Raw genomic sequence first — 27,366 nt, 5'->3', positions numbered from 1 at the left:
CCTATACTGTGAACAACAGAAAGAAAAATCCACTGTCCAAATCATCTGTGTTCCCAGTGTTCAGCCCAAGGATAGGCATCTTGTGAAAGCACTGAGTGCTGACAATGAATGAATGAGTAGAAGGGTCAGGAAATAGATCTTTCTTTCAATAGAAGGATACCAAGCAGCCATTAAGAATAGGACAATAGGACACCAGGCAGGACTGCAGGGCAGTAGGACAAAGGATTGAAGAGGCAGGATGGCATCTCACTCATGAAAGGCAAGGTGTTGGACTTTACCCTGCAGGTAATGGGAAGGGAAAAACTGAGAGAAAGACTAAAAGTTTAGCAAAGTTAAATCTGGTAGTGAGTGCAGGAAGGACTCGGGGAGAGTGTGAGGGAAGGGAGAACTCTGCTCTGCCCCTCTTGGTTAGTACAAAGGTTCTAGTGGCACTGGGCTATGGACAGAGACCTACAGAACAAAGAGTGACACCTACCTCCTATCCTCTCGGTGCTCGAAGTAACCCCGTCCCCGGTTTTCTTCATAAGGCCTCTTGCGACTCTGGAATTGCTGTCTGTCTGGCTTAAGCTGAGATGCTTCAGGTGGGAGAAAGCTGGTGGGTGCTTCCTGCTTCATCTCTGTCTTCACTTCTACTGTTGGGATAAATCCAGATGGTCAAGACACTTGAAAACTCCTCAGCATCACTTTTCTGGTCCCCTTTACCTCAGGAGCTGTTGGCAGGATCCTGACTACCATGACGAAGGGCTGGGCTCAGGCAGTTTGCTGGGTTTAACCAAAGCCTGCTGAGGGAACCAAGAAGGCTGTACTGGAGAACAGGGTGAGGATAAAGGGAGGCCGGGGACGGCCAACCAGGCACATCAGAACTGGCAGTCGATGGGGTGACAGATGTCAGTCAGATAACTCTCAGGCTTCATGGGGAGGGAGAGGAGACTTCAGCACTAAAGAAGGACCTACAAGCTCTCTAAGGGCCTACCCAAAGGTGGAATAGCTGCCTTTGGCTACTGTGCCAAAGGCCCTGTGAAAGCTGGCAGCTGCCTTGGCCTGTACAGAGTAGTAGAGAGCCCTAGAAGACTTCTAAAATCCTTTTAAACCCTGAGATTCCATGATCCTACATTCTCCAATTTTCCCTCCCAAAGAATTTCTCCACCTCAGTTCTTACAAAGCTTCTTCAGCCTGGCAAGGGAGGGGAGAAGGTCAACTGAACAGAGCGTTGTGGTCTTGCAGCTAACTCCACTGGCTTTATTCACTCTACCACAAAGCCCAGAATCATTCCAGGAGGGAGGGTCTGCATTTAAGGCAGCCCAGAGGTGTGACAGCCTCAGTAAGTCATAATATATAGAGGAAGTCAAGATGGAACAACGTGTTGTGGGCCACAGGAAAGTTCTGGTCTCAGGCAGACTCTAAGAATCAGCACCTAACCGAGAACAAACCGTGGATTCATCCCAGCTTCATTCCTCCCACAGCATCTATGCTTGGTGCTGTGGATCACTCATGTCCACTCATTTCAGCACTCAACCCAAGATTACCCTGGATCACGTCCTAGTTTTGGCATGCAGAACACGCCTCTCAGATAGAGCTCCTGGTTCTCCATGGTAGGGATGGGGCTCACCCATCTGAAGACAGCCTCCATGGTTCCCAGCATAGCACTGAGCTCACATGAAGGCCTGATAAATGCCTGTTGATAATGGCACAAAAAATACTCTCCTTGGGCCAAACGATCCCAAAAGTCTCACAGAGCCTGACACGAATCTGCAGTTTAACCTACATTCACTAAAATCCTGAGCCACGCACAAGAAATGTCTGGGGATTTCACTTTGTGGATGAACCAGAATGGAATTAGATAGAATCAAGGAGATTCTCTAAGAAAGGGCACCAGGGCCACAACACATTGAAAGAAGCACAAGACTGGGAGTCAATTCTTGCTCTGTCATTACTCAACAGTGGGACTCAGCTTTCCAAACAGTAGGACACAAATGGTGAGGAACGCTCCTTATTAACCAAGAGCAGAGGCCCAGGAGCCAGTTTCCTGAGTTCTAACTCCAGTTCTGCCATCAGACAAACCACCTCCCCAATCTGTAAAATGGGAAGGAGAAAGCTAGATTATGTCTGTGTTTCCCAAATCAACATTATGGGGAACTTGGTTCTGCAAAGACATACTTACATGTTTGGGAAATCTTGTGTTTAAACAATGTGACACAGAGTTTTCTTCAATCCAGGACTCCTTAGAGCCTTTAATGTTCTAATAAGCACAGTGACTCTCCCAGAGGTGGCACGACATATGCTACATTTATTTTCCAGATGTGTTTGGCCAAGGAACCCTTTTTGAGAAGTCCTCAATAATATCTCCTGAAACAATATTCCTCAGAACACGGGAAATACCAGACTAGATTCAGAAGATCCTTTCTGGCTTACACATTCTAAGATTCTAAATAAGACTCAAGTACTGGCTTCCAAATCTAAACTCTCCAGGGTGTTGACACTAACATGTGAAAACAGATACCATGAAAACGCCCCTCTCCCAATACCTGGGAGTGGGACTAAGTTCTTTCTTTCAAAAAAAAAAAAAAGCCTTGCCAGAGTGACAAACTCAAATAGACCGGCCAAGAGGAAGATGCAAAGTCTGTCTGGGAAGACAGGCTCTATGCAGAGGGTAAGAGCCACCTATAGATTCTACTTCCCTCAAAGAGATGTACCGCATGCACTTTCCTACCTGGGCGATAGGCCTGCTGCTGCTGCTCCACTTCCAGCGGTCTCCTCTCGTAGCCTGACTCGTTCTCTTGCTTGATAACCTGGGCCTCATAGAATTGGTTCTGCCTGGTAATATTGTCCATGACATCTTAAAATAAAAAATGGCCAGTTAGAAGTGTACTTCTTGGGATTAGAGGTGGCTTTTTTATGCTACACGATGTCCTCCCCACTTAGGATCTGTCAGCGGCTAAAAGACGTGACAACACCTTGAGATGGAAGCCTATCTGGGCAGTCAGCAGACCCAACTTCCTGAGGATGTATCCTCTTGGCCCTCAAAAGGCTGGAGATCTATCTGTGACTGGGTTCTACAGAATCCCAACATACACAACCAACTGAAACAGAACTGTTCTGCTTGAAGCGAGAAGATGGGAGCGTCAGAGAAGGGGTCCAGCTTGACCTTGCCCTCTAAGTTCCCACTCCAGGGCGGCAGGCAATTCTACAGACACCTGGGACTCCTTGGAGCACAGTTGAAAACCCCACCAGCCTAGCTGCTCTCTGACATGGTATAATGCTTAGGAAGTTGCCTTCAGGTCACAACCTTAAAAACTGTTCAGAGCACAAACCAGTCCTCTGCCCAGCCCAATTCACTAATCGTACCGGCACAGCCAACCCCCTTTAGGAATCTCTTGCACCCTGCAATAGCTGCAAAGATAAAGGGTAACCATCTCAGTTGAAGAGGAAATGGAGGAGGAAGGAAAGGAATTGTTAAGACAACAGAAATCATGAAAATAGAGGCCTTCAGACTCATTAGGGATAAGCCCTGAAATACTTGGGAGTTAAGTGGGAAGGTGTCTTGTGGATCCATGAGGAGCTCAGCTGAAGGATGGTGACAATAACAACATTAACGACTCACAGAGTGCATACTACACACCAGACCCTGGGATACAACTAAGAATAAGCTTGTCCTACTGAAGCCTTCAGTTTAGTGAGACAGACGCATATTAAACAAATACTTAAAACACAAAAAGGTAATTATGATTGTGTTAAGGGCGACAAAGAGGTACCAGGAGCTAAGACAGGGCCCCAGAGAGTAACAAATACGCCTCGACAGAAAGGATACACAGGCAATAATTTGGTGATGACAATGGAGAGAACATTCCTGGGGTTGGGATAACACATGTGAAAGCTCAGGGGTGGGACTAAAACCAGAGTACCACACCTGAAACTCTCTCAAAGAGAACCTTGCAGCCAAACCCAGAGAGAAGTATGGAAACCTAGGATGAACAGCAAGCAGGCTCTCCACCCTAGGGGCAATCTCTGCTAAGTGCCTCTAGGGCCCTACTAGTGGCTGTGCCAGGACCAGTGAGGGAGAACCACGGGGAAGGAGAGACTATTCTGCTAACTGATTGGATCCTTTCTCAGAGGACAAATACATCTGAGCACAAACTAGGTGCAGCCCAAAGGGAGGAAAGTAACAGATTACATGGTTTGCTACAGGTCTGTTTACTGGGGCTGAAGGAAGTGTTGGAGGGTGGCATGAAGGCGGCTCAAAGGATTTTGCTGTAGGGGGCAAGAGAGAGGGGAAGAAATAATAGCTCCTTAATTGGAACACAGGGGATCCTTTCAAATCATTCTGTTTCTTCCAAGCTCCAAGCACAGTGCTCTTCTTCCCACAAAGCCTCACACCTCTCTTCCCAAGAATCTCTCCTGTGCCCAATCAGGCAGCTTCGCCTAGAGAAGCTATGATTCTGGGATCCTTGTCCACTCTCTAAAACATCCATCTCCTAACAATAGGCAGGCCCAGTGCTAAGCCCCTTACACATGTAATCTCATTCACAACAATCCTGGGGGCACTATTATCCGTATTTTACACACAAGGAAACAAGGGCTCAAAGAGGTGAAGTGACTTACCCAAGTCATAGAGTCACGTTTGAAACAAAGTCTGTCTGAGTCTAGAGTCTGCTCTGGAGCACCTAACTCGCTCTCCAGAGACACCTCCGGCCATTGGCCCTTTTCCTACGCATTCCTGACAGGGTCTTTCCTGCCCTAGAGGTGCATGCTGGGCCACTCCTCCTTCCTTCACAGGTCTCTGCAATAGGAAGTACTCTTCCCAGCACCTGGGTCCTGGACAATCCCTAGGCTGCTCTCCACCCCAAATCTACACTCAGGTTGCTCCCCTCCAGGAGATCCCATCTCTCACAAACAAGTAAGTACTCAATGCCCACCCCAAATCTTGTCTCTTCCCTGAACCCCTTGTTCTCATTCCCTTAGCCCCATGGCCCAGGGTGCCCTCTTTTCAGAGAAATGCCAGAAATCCTGGACACCAGAGAACTTTCTCCTTATTCCTGACCCTCTCCAATCCCCATTCCCTGGTCCTGTTAGGAAGCCACCCTTTGTAACTCCAGATTTACTCCCTTCCACACCAGGGTCTCCTCTCTTCAGACAATCACAGACCTACCCTATCCCCTCTCAGTTCAAGTCATACCTTCTGGCTGATGCAGAGATTCTCTGCTACCCCCTAAGGTACCCCCATCCCTGGGCACACAAATAACTGCTTCTGGGGACCAAGGAGCCCTCTCTGGAGACGCCCAGCCCCAGAAACACTCCCCGGTCTCCACCTTGAGGCCCCCAGCCAAGTCAACAGGTTTTCTTTCTCTCCTTACACATTCTACACTCTCCCCTCCCCCATATTTGCTAGACTAGCTACACACTCCTGTGCTACTCACAAGGAGCCTCTATCCCCCAGATCTCCATCGACTTCAAACTCCACCAACTTATCTGCCTCGCTCTATCCCAGCTACCTCTGCTCACCAAACAGTCTATATTGTTAATCCAAGATCATTCAGCAATAGCCACGGAGTTATCTGTCCTCAGAGCCTTCCCAGCTCTAGTCCTCTAGGTCCCTTGTCCAGTGAAGCATCCTTCCTCCCCCTGCCAGCCTCCAGACATCAAGGTTCCCTATGCTTCCTCTGGAAGTCAACCGGAAGGTCCCCAGATTTCCTAGCACCAAATGCCCAAGTTGTCCCTCCCTCGGGGCTGGCCTTCCAGCCCTGGATCTCAGAGTCCCCCAGGCCATCCTCAGACAGATGTGGGTCCCCCACGGTCCAAACACATAGTGGTCTCCCACATCCCCTAAACGCTCACCAGCCAAACACCAGAGTACCCAGTCCATCAGACCCACCCCGGCCAGACATCACCACCCCCATCTCACCAAGCCACCCCAGTACCAAATATGAGAATTCCCAGTACCTCATCCTGCAGCAAACTCCAGGATCCTCCATCCTCAAAACTCTCTCAGCCCTGGACACCCGGTCATTCCTTGCCCAGCCCGAAAACGCGGCTCCCAACACCCAGCCCAAAGGCTGGGCTAGCACAGCCCCCAAGCCCACCCAGTACCAAACCCTGGGATCCCCATTTCTAAAACCCTCCTCTGCCCCTGAATAGAAAATCTCTTGTTCTTCCGACTCTCTTTGGCTCCACAAACCACCGCTTCCGGCCCCCGAGCCCTAGGCTCTACGCCCCTCAGATCGTCCTCATCTCCGAAACCGGGAGCCCCCACTCCACTATCTCCCCTGCACCGAATGCCAGGATCCACCCTCCGGTCGTCCCGAGGCCCTGGTCCCCAGATCCTTTTCAGCGGCGGGTGGCGGGATCCCCCAATCCTCAGACCGTCTCCCCGACCTGGGGCGCCGGACTCCCGCGTCCCACAGCCCTTCCTCGGCCCGGACTCTGGGCTCCCCGGCCCCCGCCCCGCGCACTCTCACAATGTCCGTCCGGCCCCGAGTAGCCGCCAGGCTCCGGGTGCGGCTGCAGCCCGGGCGGCGGTGGCTGCGCGGTCCCCTCCAGCTCGGAGCCCCCCTCGGTCTCGACCTCCTCGTTGTTGTGCCCGGGTCGCCCCGGTTCGTCGTCGGCCTCGAGCTCCCGCTCGTCGTCGGGCTCCTCGGCCTCCAGCGCCGCCTGCAGCCGCTCAGCAAGCTCGGCCTTGAGGCCGCGAGTGTCCAGGCCGCGGCGCTGCAGCTCCTCGCGAAGTTCGTTCACCTTCAGACGGCGCACATCCATGGCCCGGGCCCCCGGGGCGGCCCCCGAGCCCGGCCCGGCCTTCCAGGGCTCTGTCCCCCTTAAACCTTTCCTGTCAGGAGGCGAAGGGGGAAAGGGGGGGGCCCCCCACTCCAATGGCGGCGGCGGCTCAAAATGGCCGCCGCCGCCGCCTCCCCCTCCCCGGTTGCCCCGTGCGATGCAACAGGGGTGCCAATTGGCCACCTCGTGAGGGCAACGGGCGCGGGCCTAGAGACCCAGCCAATGAGAGCGCGGCTTTCAAAAGAATGGCAATGAAAGGGCTCAGGAGCAGCCGAAGAGGAAGCGTTGGCCTACGTTGATGCCGCGGCCGGAATAGTGGGCGGGAAAACGCAGGAGGCGGAGCGCGCGGTGATTGGATAGTGCCCGCGCGCCCGCTCCCGTAGGATCAAATGAGGGAAAGGAGTGAGGACTTAGACCAATCAGCGATGAGATCTCAGAATGGGCGCCCCACACGGCCTTTCCTGCGCGGTCCTTTCATCAAACTAGTGTCTCTGTAACACATATCCTGATTGGTCTAGATCTCCCGCCCCTAGAGGCGTCCAAGCGGGTAAAACCACTAGAACCAATCAAAGGGAGGGTCGGTCGACCCCCTCCTTTCGCTGTTGCCTCTAAGAAACCGGAAAGACATGAATCCACGAAGGACCCGCCCCTTGCCGTTAGGGCGGTTTCAAAACAATCTGCCCACCAATCGCAGTTATCGTTTTATCTCACTAAAGCCTGTACAGTTGAATCGCTTTAGGAAAAGCTAACCACATTGGCCATTCTTCAGCGGACTGCCTCACAAATTTCGCTGTAGGAGGTATACGAATTAAAGATTAAGTGGATTAATTATTCTTAATCTGGAAAAAAAACTCAGTTGCCTTTATGAAAAGCAACCCTTTGACTTCAGAGAGTCCTGCAGGTTTGAAAATAGAAGCTAGTCTACCAACGGGAGAAAAGTTGTAAAGGAAATCGCACCCTCTCCCCTTTGATAGTACAGCTCACAGGGCTCCTCTTTCCACGATCTGAGCTTCGCGGCCATCCTTCTCTATGGTTGGGTTCTTACGTGGAATGGGCGCTCTGCACGCGACCATAGAGCCTTCCCCTCCGGGAAGACCTCCAGAAGTTCGCGGGTCTCTACCCCAAATCCTCTAAACGGCTCTTCAGTGCATCTGGCTGTTTGGCGTCTGTACTGACAAGCTCAAAAACACACGTCCGTAGTTACGCCTCACGCTGCTAAATACAAACGCCACAGAGTTTCACAATGTCTAACGCTGCACCACCTGTCGCCTCTAACTGAAAAGACTCAAAACTTCTGTAAGATACACAATCGAGATACATGGCGCAAACGCCAGCTGCGCTCTGAGCCATACCTTCAGCCCACAAAAGCCACACACGACCTCTATTTAGACAAAGGCACACACAACACGGATAAACAAATGGCCGTGAATCAGGTCAGATGCCTCAATACAGGGGATAATAAACCAAACTGCAGAGTAGATGTGCCCACTAAGGTCCGCACGGGCAGGGGGCATCCAATGATAAAGACACACAGGACGGTTACACGACAAGCTTACACTACAGCAACCTAGACACACAGCACCCACTCAGAAGCGGGACAGACACTCACGTGGGCCCGGAGGTTTCAGTCCAGACACCCCGCCCCTCGCCCACGTCCGACTTCCTCTCTCCCCCCAGCTTCCCAGGATGATTTGTTCTAAAAAACTTTGTGGCCCGGATTGAACTGTTCACCGTTCTCAGCAGACGCCACCGGGGGGCGTCCGGGCGCTGCCAAGGGTTCCTCCATCTGCTGCCGGACACACCCAGAAACGTGTGCCCACGATGAGTGCAAAACGCAGGGGGCTTGTTTGGCAGGAGTCCCTTTGTGGGCTGGTGGTTATCGGAGGTGTTCTGTGCCTGTGTTTCTATGTGAATCTGAACGTTTGGGTCTGTGAGTACCTGTTGTACTTTATATGTCCCTTTGTATTTGTGTCACTTTACTCTGTGTCTGTATATGTGTTACTCTAGTTTCTTCCTATTCCTGGGGAATATCTGCCTGTGCATGTGTTTGTAAATATGTTTGTATCTATGTAATTTTGTGTGTCTCTGTTACTCATATGTCTGAATTTCAGTATCTCTGTATTTGTGACCAGGTGTGCTTATGTCCATTAATTCATGTGTCTGTTACTTTAGGGGGAGGAGTGTCTCTGTGTGACCCTGTGTGAATATCTCTGTGCCTATTCCTTGCTAGGGGTTTCAGAGAGCCTGCATTCTTTGCTTGCGTGTCTTTTTGTCTATGTGTATGTTCATTTCTACACTCTTTAGTGAGGGGAGAACTCCTAGACCCCACCAAACCTTTCTTTTTACTGAAGGGGAAACTGAGTTGCCAGGGAGGGGGGCCACATGACAGCTGAGTGGAGACAAGAGACAAAAGTGTGGTTACAAAGTTTTATGTGATCTGAGCCCCTCTGGAGGCGCCAGAGTCCACACTCAGTACAGGGGCATGAGAGACTGGCTCAGGGGGGCAGCATGACCCAAAAGGAGAAAGATTGTCCCCTGGGGAAAGGAGGCATTCCTAAAGCATTGCACAGGCTTGAGGGAGGCGCACCCCTACAGGAGGGGAGGAGGAAGCAGAGGTGGCTAAGAAGGGGAGGGTCACAGAGAAGAATATAAGGTTAGAACCTTGGAATCGTACCTTGGAATTCTAGACCTTTAGAAGCTTACAACATTTGAATCTTAGAACTACAGTGCCTCAAATCTTAAGATTTAGAACTGTGAATTCTTAGACCCATAACTAGCATCCTAGAAAGGCAGAATGCAGCATGGAACCTAAAGGTGTCCAACATTAGAAATCATTAGAGCTTTGTCATCTAATTAGTCACAAATAACTGTAGAGTCTTATGCTTTAGTTGCTAAGGATCCAGAATCTTGGACCGATAGAATCTAGAGTGTCTTGGAACATAGAACAGAACAACATTAGAATCTTAGAATTTAATAATCTAGAATCTTGAAGCATATGATCTAGAATCTTAGACACGTACAATCTAGGTTCTTAGACTAAGTCTTAGAACATCACATCTTAGATCACGAGACCTTAGAACCTCCATCTTTAGACTCTTAGAACTTTTGAATTGCAGTTTCTAGAATCTTTGACCTTTAGGATCCAAAATCTAACAAGAATTTCGAAGATCATAAAGTCTTAGAAACTATAACTGACCATGATTAGAATTTTAGAACTTGAGAAGATAAAATCTTTAAGCCTTATGATTTGGAGTCTTATAGCCAGAGGATTTACACTCTGAGGCTTAGAACATCAAATTTTAGAACATTAGGCCTTAGGACCTCCATGTCTAGAATTGTAGAATTTTTAGAATTGTAGAATCTAGAATCTTACACCCTAAGGATTCAGAATCCTAGAAAAATAAAATCTAGAATCATGGAGGCTTAGATCCCAGAATTAGAATCTTAGAGCTTTAGCTACAAAATCTTGTGGGCTTTATCAAGAATCCCAGAACCAGAAAAATCTAGAACCACAGAATCTCAGAGCCTTAGAATATAGACCTTAGAATTTCTATGTCTAGAATCTTAGCACTTTAAAATTAAAGACTTTGGAATATCAGGTCCTTAGAACCAAAGACTTATAGCATCTTTGAAACCTAGAACCTTTGAATCTAGACTCTTTAAACCATAGAATCTAGAATTGTGGAATGTTAGACCCAGGAGGACCCCTAGAGATTGCAGTCCAACCCCTTCCTTTTACACACAGATATGAAGGCATGGAAAAGGGAGAGGATCTGTCTGGGATGGAAGGGGAATAGGTAGAAAGAAGGGGCTGCAGTTGGGAGTAAGGCCTGGAGTGGGACAGTAGGGGGGGTTCCCCCAGTGGCAGTGCCTAGCTTGGGTCCTGAGAGGGAGTCCCAGGTAGAGGGTTGTCTCAGGCTCCATCCTCCTGCCCTGGGGATGCTGGGGAGCCCCTGTCAGCAGGCAGGGTGGGGCCAGGGGCTGTGGAAGGGCAGAGGACATAGCGTCCAGCAGGATGGACCTCGGCTGCAGTGAGGCAGCTGCAGGAATCCTTAGGGTCAGGCTGTGTTGGGGGGTCAGCTCCTCCAGCAGCTCCAAGTGGTTCAGGATGACCCACACCCTCATCCATGTTGACATAGAGGATTTCGTCAGGCTCCTGGGCAGGGGGCAGGGCCTTCAGCGTGTTCTCCAGATCTTCTCGCAGCTCTGCAAAACTTGGCCGGTCCCGGGGGTTTAGCTCCCAACACCGGGACATCAGGACATACCTAGGGCAGCAAAGTGAGGGGTGGGAGACTGAGCAGGGGCTCAGAAGGGGGAACATTCTGGGAGTCTGGGGGCATTTCATGGGACTGGAGGGAACCATAGCAGTTTGGGGGCATCTATGGATTTTTGGGAATTCTCAAGAGTTTTGGGGTGGGGGGCTGTTCTGAGAGACTCAGGAGCTGGAAAGGATCTTGGAAAGCCTCTCTGGGTATGGGGTGGTGTTCTAGTGAGCGCTTGCTAGAGAAGAGCTTCTCAGTGTGGCTCCCCAGAACAGTCTCTAGCCATCAAAGCCCTGCAAGCTGTGTTGATTTAAAATATGTGCTCAAATTCTTTGCCATTCCTCCCTTGAAAAGATGGAGCCTAGTTTCCTTCCCCTTGAGTGTGAACTGGACTTAGTGACTTGATTCTGACTTGGCAGTGGTGATGGTGTGTGTGACTTCTGAGACTAGGTTAAAAAAGGCATTGTGGCTTCTTCCTTGCTCTTTCTCTTGGAATGCTAATCTGGGGGAGGCCAGCCGCCATGTTGTGAGGAAGCTCAAGCAACACTATGGAGGGGACTGCATGACAAGGAACTGAGGCCTCCTGCTACAGCCATGGGAGTGAGCCACCTTGAAAGCCACTTTCCAGTCTCAACCTTCAGATGGCTGCAGCCCCAGCTGACATCTTGACTGTAACCTCATTAGAAACCCTGATCCAGAATCACCCTGCTAAGCTGTTCCCAGACTCCTGACCTTTGGAAACTATGTGAGGTAATAAATGCTTGTTGGGTTTTTTTTTCCAGCTACTGGATTTTGGGGTATAGATAACTAGTTCACCAGCTATGCAGCCTTTGGCAAGTGATTCGCCCTCTTTGTGGGCCTCAGTTTCCTTATCTCTAAATGGGAACAATAATGGTACCCATCTACCTCATATGGCTATGTAAGGAACAAATCAATTAATACCCGCAAAGCACCTAAAACAGTGCCTTCTAGTAAATTCTGTAGAAATGTTAGCTGCCCTCAGCTCTTGGAGCACCCAAGAAGGACCTGGGGAGTCTAAATCCCCAGGCTATCCCCTCCTGATCCAAGCAACATCTTCTCTTTACCCCCAAGTGCTAGATAAATGTTCTGCTCTTCTCTGAGTGTCGTGAGATGGCAAAGTTTGATAAACACTGTCCTAAAGGATCTTGAGAACATCTCAGAGGAGACCTGAGAGTTTGGAGAAGCTCAATATAACAAACTAGAGGGTTTCGCAGAGGGTCCTGGGCATTGGAGACCATCTAGGGGAAGCTTGGGTGCTCAAGAGTCTGGGATGAATTAGAATTTGCGGGGAGTGGGGGGTCTCAGAGGCAGGGACCCCAGCTAAGGTTATGCAGGTTATTCATTGTTTGTGGATACCTGCCAAGGGGGCTGATCCAGCCTGCATTCCATGTACCAGGCAAAGGAGGAAAGGGCACCTTTTGCTAATTTACACCCCGTTGGCTAGCAGTGGTTCTGCAGAGCATGAGTGAGGGGGCAAGTGGGTTCCTCAACAGTTTGTGGGATTCTGTGCTGGGTTTAGAGAGTCCTGGATATTTTGGGCCATGTAGGGTGCTCAGGGTTTTGGAGTGAAATCTTGGATGGGGGGGAGTCCTAAGGGTCCTCACAGTCCATCCAGACAGTCCACAGGCTGCTTCAGGCGGTTTCCCTGGCGCAGGTAGTCATAAATCTCGCTGTTCTCCACTCCTGGATATGGGGTTTGGCCCCGTGTGGCAATCTCCCACATTGTCACCCCAAAGGACCACTGTTGGGGGGAGGAGGGGGGAATTAGAGGGTTTCTCCTGCATAAAGAGACCCCCAAAACACAGGTTCATGGGTACACCCACACTTATGTGCACATGCATACACAACTATCTTTGTAGGTACATCACCGCTATTCACAAAACACTCTGGCACAGGTACACACTCATGGGGTAACTTTTGTGCATGCATAGACATGCTCACCCATGCCCACATTTACACACATCAGGGATACATGACTTCATGTGTCACCCTCCACACCCTAGCTATACACATGTATACATACTTACCACTGCCTCTCCTAACCAAAACTGTCCACAGGTCCCATGTATGGACCTGCTACCATACACACATGAACAACGTGCATATCCCCAGCATGTCTGTACCATGTTTCACAGATGCCCACCGCACCCCCAGACATGCCTAGGCCATGTGGACAGGCCCCTGTGCAGGGAAGCCCTTCCATCCCTGTGAGCCCAGTGCAGTGTGAGATGATCAAGCCACATCCACCCACTGTTCCCTACTCCTGTAGGGGGCGCACATACCACATCACTCTTGCTGGTGTAGACGCGGTCAGCCAGACTCTCAATGGCGATCCACTTGACTGGCATCTTGGCGATGCGTCCCTGGCGGTAGTAGTCCCCGTTGTAAATCTTCTTGGAGAGCCCAAAGTCCGCCACACACACGGACATGTTCTCATTCAGCCTATCCAGATTGGGGAGAGGAACAGGGTCACGGCATCGGCCCCCTCCACCAGGAAGCCTGCCTCCACTCTCAGACACTTCTTCATCTCCCACCCTGATGGTCCTGCTTGGGGTTAGGGATCTGTCTCCCCAGATCGCCCCAGACTGGGAGGGAACTGCTTTACTTCTTGTTTCCTCTGTAAAGTGAGGGTGGGGATAAGGGGCTGCTGAGGGCTCTGGCTTTCTGCCAGATTCCAAGGTCTTTCCTAGGTTCTTTGGGTTTGATTCTCTGATTTAAAAAACAAAACTGTTTTCTCGAAGTATACTCTCTATATAGAAAGATGCACAATTCTTAAGTGAACAGCTTACTGAATTTTCACAAACACACCCGTGTAACCAGAACCCAGATTAAGAAACAGAACATTGTAGGACGTCTGTCTAATGGAATCCCACACAACAGAGAAAAAGAACTACTGAGACACACGATGACACGGACCGATCTCAAAATATCACACTGAGTGAAAGAAGCTGCACACAAAGGGGTACAAATTGCATGATTCCATTTATATGACACTTAAGAACAGGTGGCAGAAGTCAATGGTGAGAGAAGTCTATCCAGAACAGTGGTTACCCCTCGGGGGCAGCAACTGGGAAGGGTACAAGGGAGCCTGTGGGGCCTAGAAATGTTCTTTATCTTGATCTAGTGGTGGTGGTTTATGTGGGTCTATAGACAAATAAACATTCATTGAGCTGCACACATAAGATGTGCATATTTTAGTGTATGCAAAATACACATTGGTTTTTTTAAAACATGAAAAAGAAAGAAAGAAACACATGACCAGACCTCTCTTCCTGTAATTACCCCTCCAAGGGTAACCACAATCTTCACTTCTAAAGGCATGAATTACTTTTGCTTGTTTTGTCCTTTACGTAAATAGAAGAGTCCTTGCATCTGAGCTTCCGGGATTCTATTTTTTTAAGAATTGATTATTTCTTGCCAGAGTGATGGGCCTGGGCAATGACCAATCAAAACAGACCCTGGAGGCCCCTGATAAGCCAGGAATTAATCTTTAATTTGCTGGGTCTAGGTCCAGAGGATCACAGAAGGCTATGGAGATGGGTGATGCTTGGGCATCTAAGCTGGTGGCTAAGGAGCACGTGAGGCTTGGGGTTGTGGCCAACTGTCAAGTGGTAATGAACTATTTCAATATTTTAACAACTTAACAGAAAGCACGACAGGTGCATAACAGTTGATTGTCCACTCTGATTCTCAGTGTCATTATTACACTGGGGGCTTGACCAGGATTAGCTCAAGTTACAGACATAAAGGAAATTCCAGGGGACAGCCCTGTGGCCTAGTGGTTAAGTTTGGCATGCTCTGCTTCAGCAGACGGGGTTCAGTTCCCAGGCGCAGACCTACACCACTTGTAGGTGACCATGTGGTGGCGGTGACCCACATACAAAATAGAGGAGGACTGGCATGGATCTTAGCTCAGGGAAAATCTTCCTCAAGCAAAAAGAGGAAGATTGGGGGGCTGGCCTGGTGGCATAGTGGTTAAGTTTGTGTGCTCTGCTTAAGTGACCTGGGATTCGTGGGTTTGGATTCCAGGCATGGACCTATGTACCACTCATGAAGCCATGCTGTGGAGGCATCCCACATACAAAATAGAGGAAGATTGGTGCAGATGTTAGCTCAGTGACAATCTTCCTCAAGCAAAAAGAGGAAGATTGGCAACAGATGTTAGCTAAGGGCCAATGTTCCTTACTGAAAAAAAAAAAAAGAAATTTCCATTTTGACTGAGTCTATTCAATCCTTTATATCTACTTTCCAGTTAACTGGAAATACAGGGAACAGAGGAACAAGGCAAATGCCACCACAAGGAAACAGACACATCTTATATACGGAAATCCTACAAGACAACTGGGCTGATCTCTTCCAAAAGAATATGCCATAAAAATATACAAAGATGGTGGCAGTGGGGGAAGGCTATTGTAGATTAAGAGAGACCAAAGGGGCATAACAACCAAATGCCATGTGGGAACCTTGCATAGATCCTGGATCAGGGGAAAAATAGCCCTAAAAGACATTTTGGAGGACAATTGGAAGCTTTTAAATATGGATTGGATATTAAGTAGTGTAACAGAATTATTTTGTTAATCTAATTAGAATTGTGATAACAGAACTGTGATTGGGCGTAAGTCCTTATTTTAGGAGATACCTACTGAAGACTTAGGGGTGAAGTGTCACCATCTCAGCAACTTACTTTCCAGTGGTCGTGAGAGGAGAGAGAGAAAGACAGCCAAGAGAGGAGAAATGTGACAAAATCTCAACAACGAGGCTATATGGGTGTTCGTTGTACAATTCTTTCAACTTTTCTGTAGATTGGGTTTTTCCAAAACAAAACTTGGGGGGAATAAAGAAATTTCCATATTCCCAAGAGTTGTGAACATTTACACGTCTTATAGAAGACTCTCTGATTCTCCAGCTCCAATTTCTATGAGCCAAACATGGTCATGAGGCTGATATTCTAAGCCTGTGTTTGTTTACACACACACAAACACACACACCGCCCGCCCTAGTTCTGGCCTATTTTCTGCTTTTCCATTGCATTGCTGGAGGGTCTGGTCTCCTTATCCAATGTGGCCTCTCTCCAAGGGCAGCCGTAGGCAAGACACTCAGCATGGAGGGGGACAGAGATGAGGCTCAAATGCCACCACCCTCATCGGTCACCTCTGTCCCTTTGCTCACCCCCTGCTGCTTACTGAGCCCAGCCTCTTGCCTCTTCTCTCTCCACATCCAAATACTCCAGAATCTCAGTGTAGGGCCCACCTCCTCCAGGAAGCCTTCCCCAAACCCCTTGCTGACCTCTCTATCTCTGTCCTGAGTTCTGACCTGCCCCCTCTTCCATCCTGGGAAGGAGGTAAGGAACTCTGAAGGAGGGGGGCGGTCCCAGGAAGGCTTGACACTCACATGCAGTTTCTGGCGGCCAGATCCCGGTGTATGAATCTCTTGGTACTCAGATACTCCATGCCACTGGCAATGTCTGCCATAAACTTCACCAGCATCTGAGTGGGCAGGAACTGAGGGGCCAGGGCAGGTGGGAATAGAAGTCAGCAGAGTTCCCGAGATCCCTCCCGCCCCGCTTCCTGTGTGTGCCTGTCTCTGCTCTGTAGTGGTTTCCCATGGCTCCAAGAATTAAACTCAACTTCTTCCCAAGAAGGCCCTGTATAATCCCCTCCTGCCTTCCTCTCCAACTGGATCCCCTACTGTTCTTGCTCTCAACATATGCTCCGGCTAGGGGCCTCCTTTTTGGTCTTCAAACAAGCCATGCTTGTTCCTACCTCTGAGCCTTTGCCCGTGCTGTGCCCTCTGCTGGGACTGCTTCCTCCAGATCTCCCCATCTCCCTCCAGTGGGCTCCTCCTTCAAGGTCATCTCCTCAGTGAGACCTTTCCTGGCCACTCAAACGAATTGCATGGGTTCCCTATCATTCATCCCACTCTATTTCCTTCCTAGCACTTAAATTATCTCGCTTATTTATTTGTTAAGTTGTTTATTGCGTGGTCCCCCCGCTGGCAGACAGCTCCATGAGAACAAGCTCATGGTCACCATGTCTTCCCAGTGTCTGAGCAGCCCTGGGTCCCTGGTGGGTGCTCACTGTATACTGGTGGACCAGAAGATTAAGTGCCTCTCACCACTGGCTGGTCCCCGAGCCGGGAATAGAGAAGGAAACTGTGTAGGTCTCCATGTTTCATGAAAGGTAAGATGACCACAGGTGCCGGGAAGCCCTCTCGTTCGGAACCCTGGAAACAGACGCCTGAACCCCCCAGGTAGCCCTGTCACTCCAGTTGGGCAGAAGGGGAAGCCATCCCCTCTCCCAGCTCTGTCTCTCCCTCCCCGTCAAATCTGGCCTCCACATTGTTGGGAGGGGTGGCAGGGACCGAGCTTCAGAGCCATTTCCAGCACAGTTCCCAGACATGTTTCCCTGAGCCCTCCTGGGGACCTCAGCTATTTCTGGGAAAGGTCAGAGGTCACATTCCAAGCTGAGAGAGAGCAGAAGGAGGTGGGGGAGCTTGATATTTCTGAGGGAGGGGGGAACAGGGAGCCTGGAGGTTTGATTTTCCCAGTGCCTGAGGGAGGGGTCTTCCCTCTGATGCGGCCTCCATGGGACCTGGACCCTCTAAACGCGCCTCCCTCACCGATGAGCCTCATGACGTTGGGGTGGTCGAATTCCTTCATGCAGACGGCTTCACTCAGGAAGTCCTCCAGCTCTGACCTTGTGCAGATGGCAACTTAGGGGAGAGAAGAGGGTGAATGAGGAGGAAGGAGGGAGAGGGAGGGCTCTTTCGCTCCTCCTCCTCTCCTTCATCATCATCATCATCTTCATCAGACGTGATTAGTAAGTCCCAGGTGCTCTGCTCAGCACTTTACATGTATTAACTCCTTTACTCCCCTGAGGTACTACTATTATTATCCTCCTTTAAAGATGGGGAAACCAAGGCACAGAATGGTTAAGGAACCTACCTAGGCACACACAGCTTGCCAGTAGTATAGGCAGAATTCAAACCCAAGCAGTCTGGCTCTCGGGTTCATGTGCTCACACCCTGCTAGGCTGCTCCCAGCACATTTCCCACAGCCCTGGGGATCCATATGATCCCTGGATTATCCCTGTTTTACAATTCAGGACACTGGATCATAGAGGCAACGTGACTTGCCCAAGGTTGCAGAGCTGGGATTCAAACCCAGGTGGAGAATATAACCTGGTACATAGGAGGTGATCCATAATGAATGAATGAGTGAGAGAGTGACGACTCCTTAGCCCACGCTTTTAGCTCCTGTGATTCAGAACGGATCAATCCTCCCTCACTTCCAGCCCCGGCCTGACCCTCTATGCTTCTTCTCTGTGTGGAAAGGACTTGGCCCTGGACATCCTATGCTGTGTGACCCTGGACTGGGTCCTGTTCTCTCTGATGATTTAAGTAATATAGTTGCAGTCCACATTAATTACACATACTGTTGCCATCCCCAGTATTAAGTGCTTTGCCTGACAACACCCTCAAAGGTAGGAACATTATGATCCTTTATTCCAGATGAGGAAGGGGGGGCTCAGAGAGGGAAAGTCACTTGCCTGAGATCACACAGCACATAAATGATGACGCCAGGTGTGCCTCATTCCAGACCTTTCCCTGCTCTGCCACATATCACAGGGGCCTGGCCCCTGAAAACTACATTTCCCAGGCTCCCTTTCCTGCTGATTTCCTGTTAGAGTTTGCCAAGAGGAAGCACTGAAGGGAGACTAGCAGGTGGGCAGGAAGAGGGGAAAAGCCAGGGTATTTGACCCTCTCTCTTTCTACTTCCAGTATTGCCTTGGTGGTGGCTGTGTCTCCTTTGTGTTTTTTTTCTTTTTTGAGGAAGATTAGCCCTGAGCTAACTACTGCCAATCCTCCTCTTTTTGCTGAGGAAGACTGGCCCTGAGCTAACACCCATGCCCATCTTCCTCTACTTTATACGTGGGATGCCTACCACAGCATGGCTTTTGCCAAGTTGTGCCATGTCCGCACCTGGGATCCGAACTGGCGAACCCTGGGCCGCGGAGAAGCAGACCGTGCGAACTTAACCGCTGTGCCACCGGGCCAGCCCCTCCTTTGTGTTTTAAGCTCTCACAAGGTAGCTCCTAACTCTGTGATTCCCAAATCTCACCAGGTGTCCCTGTCCATGGGATCCGGTAACACCACTTCCTCCCCCTGCCTTTCATGCCCACGGGTGGAAGTGACAGTACTGCTGCTGCTAATCTCTAGGTTGCCTCACTGCCCCCAGTTCTTCCTTCAGTCCTTCCTACACCTCTGTAGTAATCTCCTCATATTAAATTCCTTCTGTGGAAGTACCTGGCATGGACTCCGTTTCCTGCCTGAAAACACTGAGATTCTATGTTAGGGCTAATTTGCCATTAACTCTTCTGCATTTCTGCCTCCTTAGGGGCATAGGGAAGGAGTGTGGGTTTAGAGAATGGGGTCCCAAATGGTGCGTATGTATGCATATGCATATATGCATGTATGCACATGTATCACACAATGAAGACTCACTCTTCATTGTCTTCACAGCCACCTTGAGGATGGAGTCGTCCTGGTTGAGCTGGCCCTCCATCACAGCTCCAAACTCTCCTGTGGGAGACCAGAAGGAGACATTGACCTCAGGCAGGCCTGTGGGGACTGCATTCCCTGTGGTTGGGTTTAGGAGAGGAAGTGCAGGACTTTAGGGTTCAGGGGCATGTGTGTACACGTGCTGGGGACACTCACCTTCTCCCAGGGTCTTCCCCAGGGCCACCTTATGCCGGTCCACCATCACATCCCGCAGCTTCTCCTTCAGCTCTTCGCTGATGCCCAGGCTGTTCACTGCATTGGTGATGGGGGGGAGAGGAGGACAGTGTATGGACAGAGACATGGAGCAGGGCTCACATTCAGGTGACACTCACCAATAGGGATATATTCATTGTTAAAATACCAAAATACTTCTGCATTCATACAAAAATGGCTACTGCCCTAGGCATCCCTCCACCCCCACCCTATCTCCTCTTCTAGGCTCCCTGAATCGTCCCCCAGAATAGCAACTAAGAGGTTAAAGCCTGCCACATAATCTTGCTCCAGTAGGCACCTGATTGGTCAGTGTCCTGCCATGTCAGTTGTTAAAAATATTAACTTCTCATTGAAGTATAATCTGCATAAATCATAACTGAGAAGCTCAATGGATTTTCCAAACCAAACACAACTGTGTGACTGGCACTCGGGTCAAGAACAGACCATGACCTGTTCTCTCAGGGTAGTCATTTTCCTGACTTCTCTGACCACAGATTAGTCCTGTCTGTTTTGGGATGTCATAAACATGGAATCACTTACTATGTTCTCTTTTGTGTCTGGCTTCTTTCACTCAACATGACATCTATGAGATAGTCGCACTGTAGCTGTTGAGTGTAACTGTAATTTATTCATTCTCATTGCAGTATAGCAACAGTTCTCAAACTTATTGGCCTCAGGATCTCTTTACATTCTTAAAATTATTGAGGACCGCAAAGAGCTTTTGTTTATGTGGGTTATCTATATTGATATTTATTGAATTCAGAATTAAAACGGAGAGATTTTTAAATCCCAAGAATATACAAGCACATGTTCCATCGACCGTCAGAGTGATGACATCATCACACATTAGGAAGCCTCTGGAAAACTCCATTGAACGCTCACCAGAGAAGGAAAGAGCAAAAGGGCAAGTAATGTCTTGGTATTATTATGAAAATAGTTCGACCTCGTGGACCCCCTGCCAAGGTCTTGGGGCCCCCAGGACTCGGGTCACACTTTGAGAACTGCTGCGGCGTATTATTCCATTAGATCACTGTGACCTCCTCGCTTCCTTTTCCTTCTCTGCTTAAATAAATGTCTTTCCCAGACCCTCTGGACATCTCCCTGGGGCCCTGGCAGCCTTCTCACTGTGTGCTAGGAAGAGACCTAACTCTGTCTCTTTTCTTTCTGGATTTAAGTTTCCCCAATTGGAAAGATGGGACCCTCCATAACTCTATAATCTTCTAACAGGAAGTTGATAGTTCTAGGATTCTATGATTTTCAAGATTCTGAGGGTCTATAGTAGTGAGCCTATACTTTTTCAGGCCAAGGTTGATTCTACCTCTCTAACATTCTGTAATTCCCAGAGGCAGGTAAAGGGATGAGCTTCAGAGCAAAAGTGCCTGGGTTCGAATCCCAGCTCTCCAACTTACAAGCTGTGTGGCCTTGAGGAAGTTACTTAGCCACTCTATGCCACAGCTTCCTCATCTGTGAAGTGCAGGGGATAACGCACCTACCTCATTGGGTTGTCGTGAGGATTAAATTAAGTGATATATACAATGCGCCTAGAACAGCACCTGTCACATAGGAAGTGCCAGGGTTGGCTGATATCATCATCATATCTCAACTTTATCTCAGCAGCAGCATCTTCTTCATCATTGTCATTATCATCTTTATCACCAGCATTATCATGATTACATTGTTCTAAGATCCTATGATTCTGAGGTTTGGTGTTTTTTGTTTTGTTTTGTTTTTTTTTTTTTGAGGAAGATTAGCCCTGAGCTAACTACTGCCAGTCCTCCTCTTTTTGATGAGGAAGCCTGGCCCTGAGCTAACATCTGTGCCCATCTTCCTCTACTTTATATGTGGGACGCCTACCACAGCATGGCTTGCCAAGCAGTGCCAAGTCCGCACTCAGGATCCAAACCAGTGAACCCCAGGCCGCCGAGAAGCGGAACGTGCGAACTTAACCGCTGCACCACCGGGCCAGCCCTGGTGTTTCTAAGATTTACTGTGTCTAAGATTTTATTATTCTAAGGTTCTGTGTGGTTCAACAATTCCGTTTTTCTTAGAGTCTGTGCTTCTAACATCCTAGTATTCCAAGGCCTTCAGAAACTTTTGATTCATGCTTCTACAGAAGCCCAGCAGGCCCAAACTTCTACACTTGTTAGCCCCAAACCAGGGCAGGGAGGCATCGGGTTCACTTACAGGTGGCTTCAGTGGTCCGCCGACTGTAGGACTTGCGAACGCGGTATCTGACCACCAGCTCGCCCCTCTCCACTGTTGGTTCAAACACCTCTCTGGGGAGAATCGAGAGATGACAGCAGGGCAGAACCATGTGGAACCCCCTCCTTCCACAAGCAGTGAGAGCAAGCATCATCCCAACCCCAAGCCTTGCTTGCCCTCTCCTCCTGCATTTGCCGAGCATGTCTTGGTCTGCTACCTCCTGCCTTCCCTTCATTCTCCAGACTCTTGCCCTCATCCTAATTCTTGGTAATCTCTCCTCCTGCACTAGCCTCCTGATGATGTCCCCACCTCCAGCCTCTCCATCCTAGTCCACATTGGCCTCCCTACTCATGTAGTTCCAACTCACCCATAGCGCGTCTCCTTCTTCCGCCGGTGGACGAGGAACAGGGCCAAGATGAGGACACAGGCAGCAGCCACAACTGCTCCCAGCAGTACATACCACCAGGGCCACGAGAAGGCAGGGGCTGGGGGTTCACTCACTGTCAGGGGGTATGGGGGACAGGTCATGGCTGAGGCCCTTGATCCAGCTCCCCAGGACCCAAGGTGGTGTTGTTGGAGGGAGGCAGATGTGGACATATTGGATGAAGTATGTGATAGGTGCATTCACATAATCAAGGAGACTGGGCTGGGCAAGGCATGCGATGGATATGCTATGAGTATGTGTTAAAGTAGGAGCATGAAACTCGTAGGAGGGATGAGGTGAGCTAAGAGTGGGAGGGAGGGGTGGGGTGAGTTAAGAGTGGGATGGACACTTGAGGAGTGTGCAATGAGTGTGGAAGGAGTGTGGGATGGGAGTGAGAGGCTTGTGCAGAATGATTTATGAGTGTGCAAGGAGGGCTGGATGAGCATGGAATGTGTGTGAGTAAATCTCAAGTAGTATAGGTGTGTGTGATATGTATGATGATTGTGCAAGGATGGCAGACTAGGGCGTAGAAAAACAGGTGAGTAGGGGAGAGAATACATGCAGTGTAGGAAGAGTGCATGAGGCATGTGTAAAGAATATGCAAGGAGTGTGAGGCTCTTGGGACAAATGGCCATGGAATATTTTTGAGGAGTGTGTAGTGACTGTAGAAGAGTTTTCATAATGCGAGGGATGAGAGTGAAGTAAATGTGCAAAGGAATGTGGTGTGCAAAGGAGTGTGTACAGAGTGTCAGATGGATGTTGGAGGAGTTTGTGGTATGTGAGTGAGGAATATTCACGGAGTTTTAGATGCAAGGAGTGAGCAGGGATTTGTAAGGATATAACTTCGGTGTGAGAGGAATGTGCAATGAGAATGTAAAAGGCATGGGAAGGGCAGATGAGGAGCATGGGATGAATGGAAAGGGTGTGCAAAAAGGAGGGAGTGATTAGAAGAAATATTACAATGGGATGAACGTGAAAGGATGATGGGATTAGTGTGGAAAGGGTATGCAAAGAAATGTAGGAAGGCATGAGAGGAATAAGTAAGGGTTGTGGATTGATTTACAAGAGGCGGGCTGTAATAGTGCTAGGAGGATACAATGGGTGTTGGAGGAATGTTTGAGAATTGTTGAAGAAATATTTGAGATATGAGGGAGATAACTCATCTGTACATCCATCCATCCATCTATCCATCCGTCTACCCACCCAGTTATTCATTCATCCACCCATCTACCCACCTGTCCATCTACCCATCCATCCATCCATCCATCCATCCTTCCTTCCATCCATATACCCATCCATCCACCCATATACCATTCACTGAGTACCTACAATGTGCTGGGCCATTATAGACACCTCCATCAAGGACCACACAAACCCAAGAAGTAGAGAATTAGAGTGATGAGTTTGAGAAACATGAAAGGGATATACAAAGAGTATGTGTGTGTTTATGGGATCCTCATTGGGCATTGAGGGAAGGGAGGGAGTAGAGGGGGTGCATAAGCCCTTACCCAGCTGGTGGATTGGCTGTCCTTGCTCTGTGAATAGAAAGGACAGAGGGAGGATATGCTCAGAGAGGACAAGACTTGTGTGACACAGGGGAGGGAGTGAGGCTCTCAGTAAGGTTCCCGGTAGGACCAGAGCCTAGATTGGGGTAACACTGAAAGGTACAGGGAGCAAGTCAGGGGCATCTGGAGAGACAAGGTCCTTGTGGATAGGCTGAAGGGGGCTGAGCATGGCTTTGGAGTTACCTGGGCGCCAGGGCTCCAGGAGCACAGGGAGGCTCCATGGTCCGTCCCCAGCAGCAGTGTAGGCTGCCACACACACGGTCAGGTTGGGCACAGTCCCATCCCCCCGAAGCTCCAGGGTCACCTCTCGCTTTAGCCCTATGTCCATTAGCACCTAGGACATCCAGACGTGACATGAGGGTAGAGCCCCAGTCCCCTAACTTGTAAGCCTTTAGCCTTGGCCTCAACTCCCCATCTTTCTCAAAGCCCTCTGCTTATCTCCAGCCTCTCATCATCTACCTCCTCCCACCCTTCATCTCCTATCCCCAACCCTTCCCTCTCCGTTCTCCATCCCTGTGCCCAACAAAGTATCAGCTCCACCAGGACCAGGACTTCGTCTCACTCACTGCCGTGTCCTCAAGTCCTAGCACAGTGCGTGGCACACAGTACTTTTGCTGAAGAACTGAATTCTCATCTTTTCACCCTCATCTCTCCATCCCCTTCGAACTCCCCATCCTCTTTCCCACCCCATCTCTCTACCCCAGGGGTGCTGCTTGCTCAGAGAGTACCATGATGCCTATTAGGAAAAGGCGCCCCTTCCTCAAGATGCTGTACAACTATCTGCTGTAAAATCATCATAGTGAACATATAAGTCTACTGAAACGCTTTTTACAATGATTCATAAATAGCCATTCTCTAACCCTCCTAGACTCCTTTAACCACCCTAGAATGTGCTCTCTTAGGCGTAGTGTGATTGTGTACTACCCAACCTGCACAACTGTCCACATCTGCCCTCTCATCTCCTCCTCCCCATCTCCCTCCTCCCCAGCCACTCCACCCAAACGCAGTCAGCAGCACCCACCTCTGGGGTGTCCTGGCCTCGATAGGCCAGCCGGTACCCTAACAGGGTGCCCTGCAGGGGCGCCCTTGGCTCCTGCCAACGCACGAGGGCTTGGCTCCCATTCCGCATGGCGCTAACATTCTCAGGGGGGCCCAGGGGCACTGGAGGACAGGGAAGAGGGGAAGCTGGCACCCCTACCTCTTCCTGACCCCCACCCCTGTTCCCAGGAAGCAGTGGCAGGGTGCAAAGGGCATGCGCATGGGCAACTCATGTAGGCCTCCTGTGAGTGGAAGCACAAGGAGAGATGCCAGTGGGCTGTGCTGAGGAGTCAGGGACGGGATGGGAAGGAGATTGAGGCCACAAGGGGTAAATGGATGAGAGGAGATGCTGGGGGTGGTACTGATGTGAACAACGTCCAGGGCGGGCAGCACACAACATCTCCTCCCCCTGACACCAGCCCCTTCTTACCTCCCTCTGACGTCTCCACGGGAAGCCAATGGGTCCAGGGTGAGGGGCCCTGGGTACTGGCACACGCCACCCGGATGTGATAAGGGGTATGAGGATGGAGGCTGCCCAGCCGAATTCGGTGAGGGGGAACAGATGCTTGCAAGGTGAGGGGCTCCTCTGGGGGGTCTGGCTCTCCCAGCCAGATGCCCACCCCATCGTCTGACAGCACAGCCTGAGGAGAGAGAAGGAGGCATGAGGACAGGATGGCCACATAATCACACAAAATGGTCACACAACTCTCGATGGTGGTGATCCTAGTGTGACGACACAGTTTTGCAAGGATATGTGTGTATGTGTATGTTGCAGCTCCATGTTAGTGCCACATGGGCACCTGCATTTGCAAAATGAGGAGACCACCCAGCTGCACGATGTGGCTCTGTCATCATTGGCGAAAGCCACCTCTGGCAAGACTTTCCCTCTCTGAGCCTCAGTTTCCTCATCTGGAAAATGGGACAACTGCACAGTGCACGGCAGGTAGTCAGCATCAACAACAATAATAACAATGACATTTAACCACAGGCAAAAGCAACGTCCTACAATAGAAATCAGAGGAGTGCACATCTCTGGGGGCTGAGGGAGCCTTCCGGGGGGCTGGGAAGGGTCTGCACCTTGATTTGGAGGGTGGTTACATGGATGAAACCGCAGGTTAAACAATCTGAGTGTACACCAAAGATGATGCACATTATGTAGATCTTAATAAAAAGAGAAAAACCCTTCACAAATCTGAGTTCATTTGACTTTCTTCTCAGCCCTTCCTTGTGGGTACTGTGTGTATCCCCATGATCCAGATGAAGACACTGAGGCTTGGAGAGATGGAATCACTTGTCCGAGGTCACCAGCTTGTCACTGAACCTGAACCCTCTCCTGTCTTCAAAATCTTTGCCACGCTTACAGTAAGAATGTCCATTTAAGAACATCAATAATAGTAACAATACTTCTCTTCTGTCCAGAGAGGCGGTGCAACTTAGTGCTGAAGAGCATGGATGCTGGATCTGAGGTTCAAATCCAGCCTCCACCATTCCCCAGCCCTGTGCCTCAGTTTCCTCCTCTGTAAAATGGGATAACAGCAATGGCTCCTACTTCACAAGGTTGACTGAATTGACGCTCCTAAGTGTTTAAAAGAGTGCCTGTGCATACTGAGTGTTTGTCATTATTATTTTGTGTGTGTGTGAAGTTACCTGGCCACAAGTGCCAAACTCTGCACACCATGCACAGTTGCACAGGTGGACACACCCACCTGGTCCTCAGGAATGGCATGATCAGGATGGTAGGGGCTACAGCTGGGGAATACACATGCACAGCCCTGCCGCCCAGAACCACAAACACACCACAGCCATACAACTCACAGGCACACACCTCAGGAGTGCTGCCTTCACCCGAGGGAGCAACCAAGTGATCCAACCACACCGCCACACAATGTGTTGGGAAGGAGTTTACTGCTTAAGGGTGTGGGCTCTGAAGCCAGATTCCTTGAGTGCAAGTCCTGGCTTGGATAGTATTTACTGTGTGACCTAGAGTGAGTGTCTTAACTTCTCTGAATCTCAGTTGCTGTCTTTGGAAAATGGGCACGCAAGAGTCCCTACCTGGCAGGGTGTGAGGTTTAATGACACAGTGCATATAAACTGGTTTGCACACCCTATCAACAGCTAACATTTCTTGTGTGCCAACAAGGTACCGAGCACCCTGTCAACCACATTCCTGGATGAATTAACTGACTTCTTACCACCACCCTAGGGGGTCAATTTCTTTTTTCATTCCCGTTTTACACATGAGGAAACAGAGGCCCAGAGAAGTTCAACAGCTTGCCCAGAGTCACACAGCCCCCATATGGGGAGATGATACCACCAC

General features: G+C 49.7%; 2 protein-coding genes and 1 long non-coding RNA gene across 9 annotated transcripts in view; 1 reads left to right on the top strand and 2 right to left on the bottom strand.

Annotated features, from left to right (window-relative positions):
- The window catches only part of HNRNPUL1 (heterogeneous nuclear ribonucleoprotein U like 1), a 35,441-nt gene extending 26,914 nt beyond the window's left edge, over positions 1–8,527 (bottom strand). Inside the window, exons 1-3 of one of the 6 annotated variants that reach the window (XM_008537609.2) lie at positions 8,375–8,527; positions 2,711–2,836; positions 476–632 (exon numbers count right to left, since the gene is read on the bottom strand). In XM_008537609.2, coding sequence (XP_008535831.1) covers positions 476–632; positions 2,711–2,831 — 278 coding nt within the window. In that variant the 5' untranslated portion in view covers positions 2,832–2,836; positions 8,375–8,527. Of the gene's footprint in view, positions 1–475; positions 633–2,710; positions 2,837–6,452; positions 7,797–8,374 lie in introns of those variants that run through there. The other 5 variants (XM_070557866.1, XM_008537606.2, XM_008537607.2 and 2 more) reach the window with 5 other exon arrangements.
- Positions 8,451–26,411, top strand: LOC139073499 (uncharacterized). The gene is made up of 3 exons (XR_011522301.1): positions 8,451–8,695; positions 11,544–11,777; positions 26,268–26,411. It is a non-coding gene; the product is annotated as an uncharacterized lncRNA (long non-coding RNA).
- The window catches only part of AXL (AXL receptor tyrosine kinase), a 28,437-nt gene continuing 10,249 nt past the window's right edge, over positions 9,179–27,366 (bottom strand). The window contains exons 7-20 of one of the 2 annotated variants that reach the window (XM_008537603.2): positions 25,480–25,690; positions 25,033–25,172; positions 24,195–24,345; positions 23,955–23,981; positions 22,390–22,522; positions 22,005–22,096; positions 19,764–19,859; positions 19,551–19,628; positions 17,667–17,759; positions 17,163–17,284; positions 16,440–16,549; positions 13,331–13,490; positions 12,653–12,789; positions 9,179–11,030 (exon numbers count right to left, since the gene is read on the bottom strand). In XM_008537603.2, coding sequence (XP_008535825.1) covers positions 10,679–11,030; positions 12,653–12,789; positions 13,331–13,490; positions 16,440–16,549; positions 17,163–17,284; positions 17,667–17,759; positions 19,551–19,628; positions 19,764–19,859; positions 22,005–22,096; positions 22,390–22,522; positions 23,955–23,981; positions 24,195–24,345; positions 25,033–25,172; positions 25,480–25,690 — 1,902 coding nt within the window. In that variant the 3' untranslated portion in view covers positions 9,179–10,678. The remainder of the gene's footprint in view (positions 11,031–12,652; positions 12,790–13,330; positions 13,491–16,439; positions 16,550–17,162; positions 17,285–17,666; positions 17,760–19,550; positions 19,629–19,763; positions 19,860–22,004; positions 22,097–22,389; positions 22,523–23,954; positions 23,982–24,194; positions 24,346–25,032; positions 25,173–25,479; positions 25,691–27,366) is intronic. The other variant, XM_008537604.2, reaches the window with a different exon arrangement.

Source organism: Equus przewalskii, chromosome 9 (assembly GCF_037783145.1).
Source record: "Equus przewalskii isolate Varuska chromosome 9, EquPr2, whole genome shotgun sequence".
NCBI classification, from domain to species: domain Eukaryota; kingdom Metazoa; phylum Chordata; class Mammalia; order Perissodactyla; family Equidae; genus Equus; species Equus przewalskii.
This window is presented reverse-complemented; position numbering and strand designations above follow the sequence as displayed.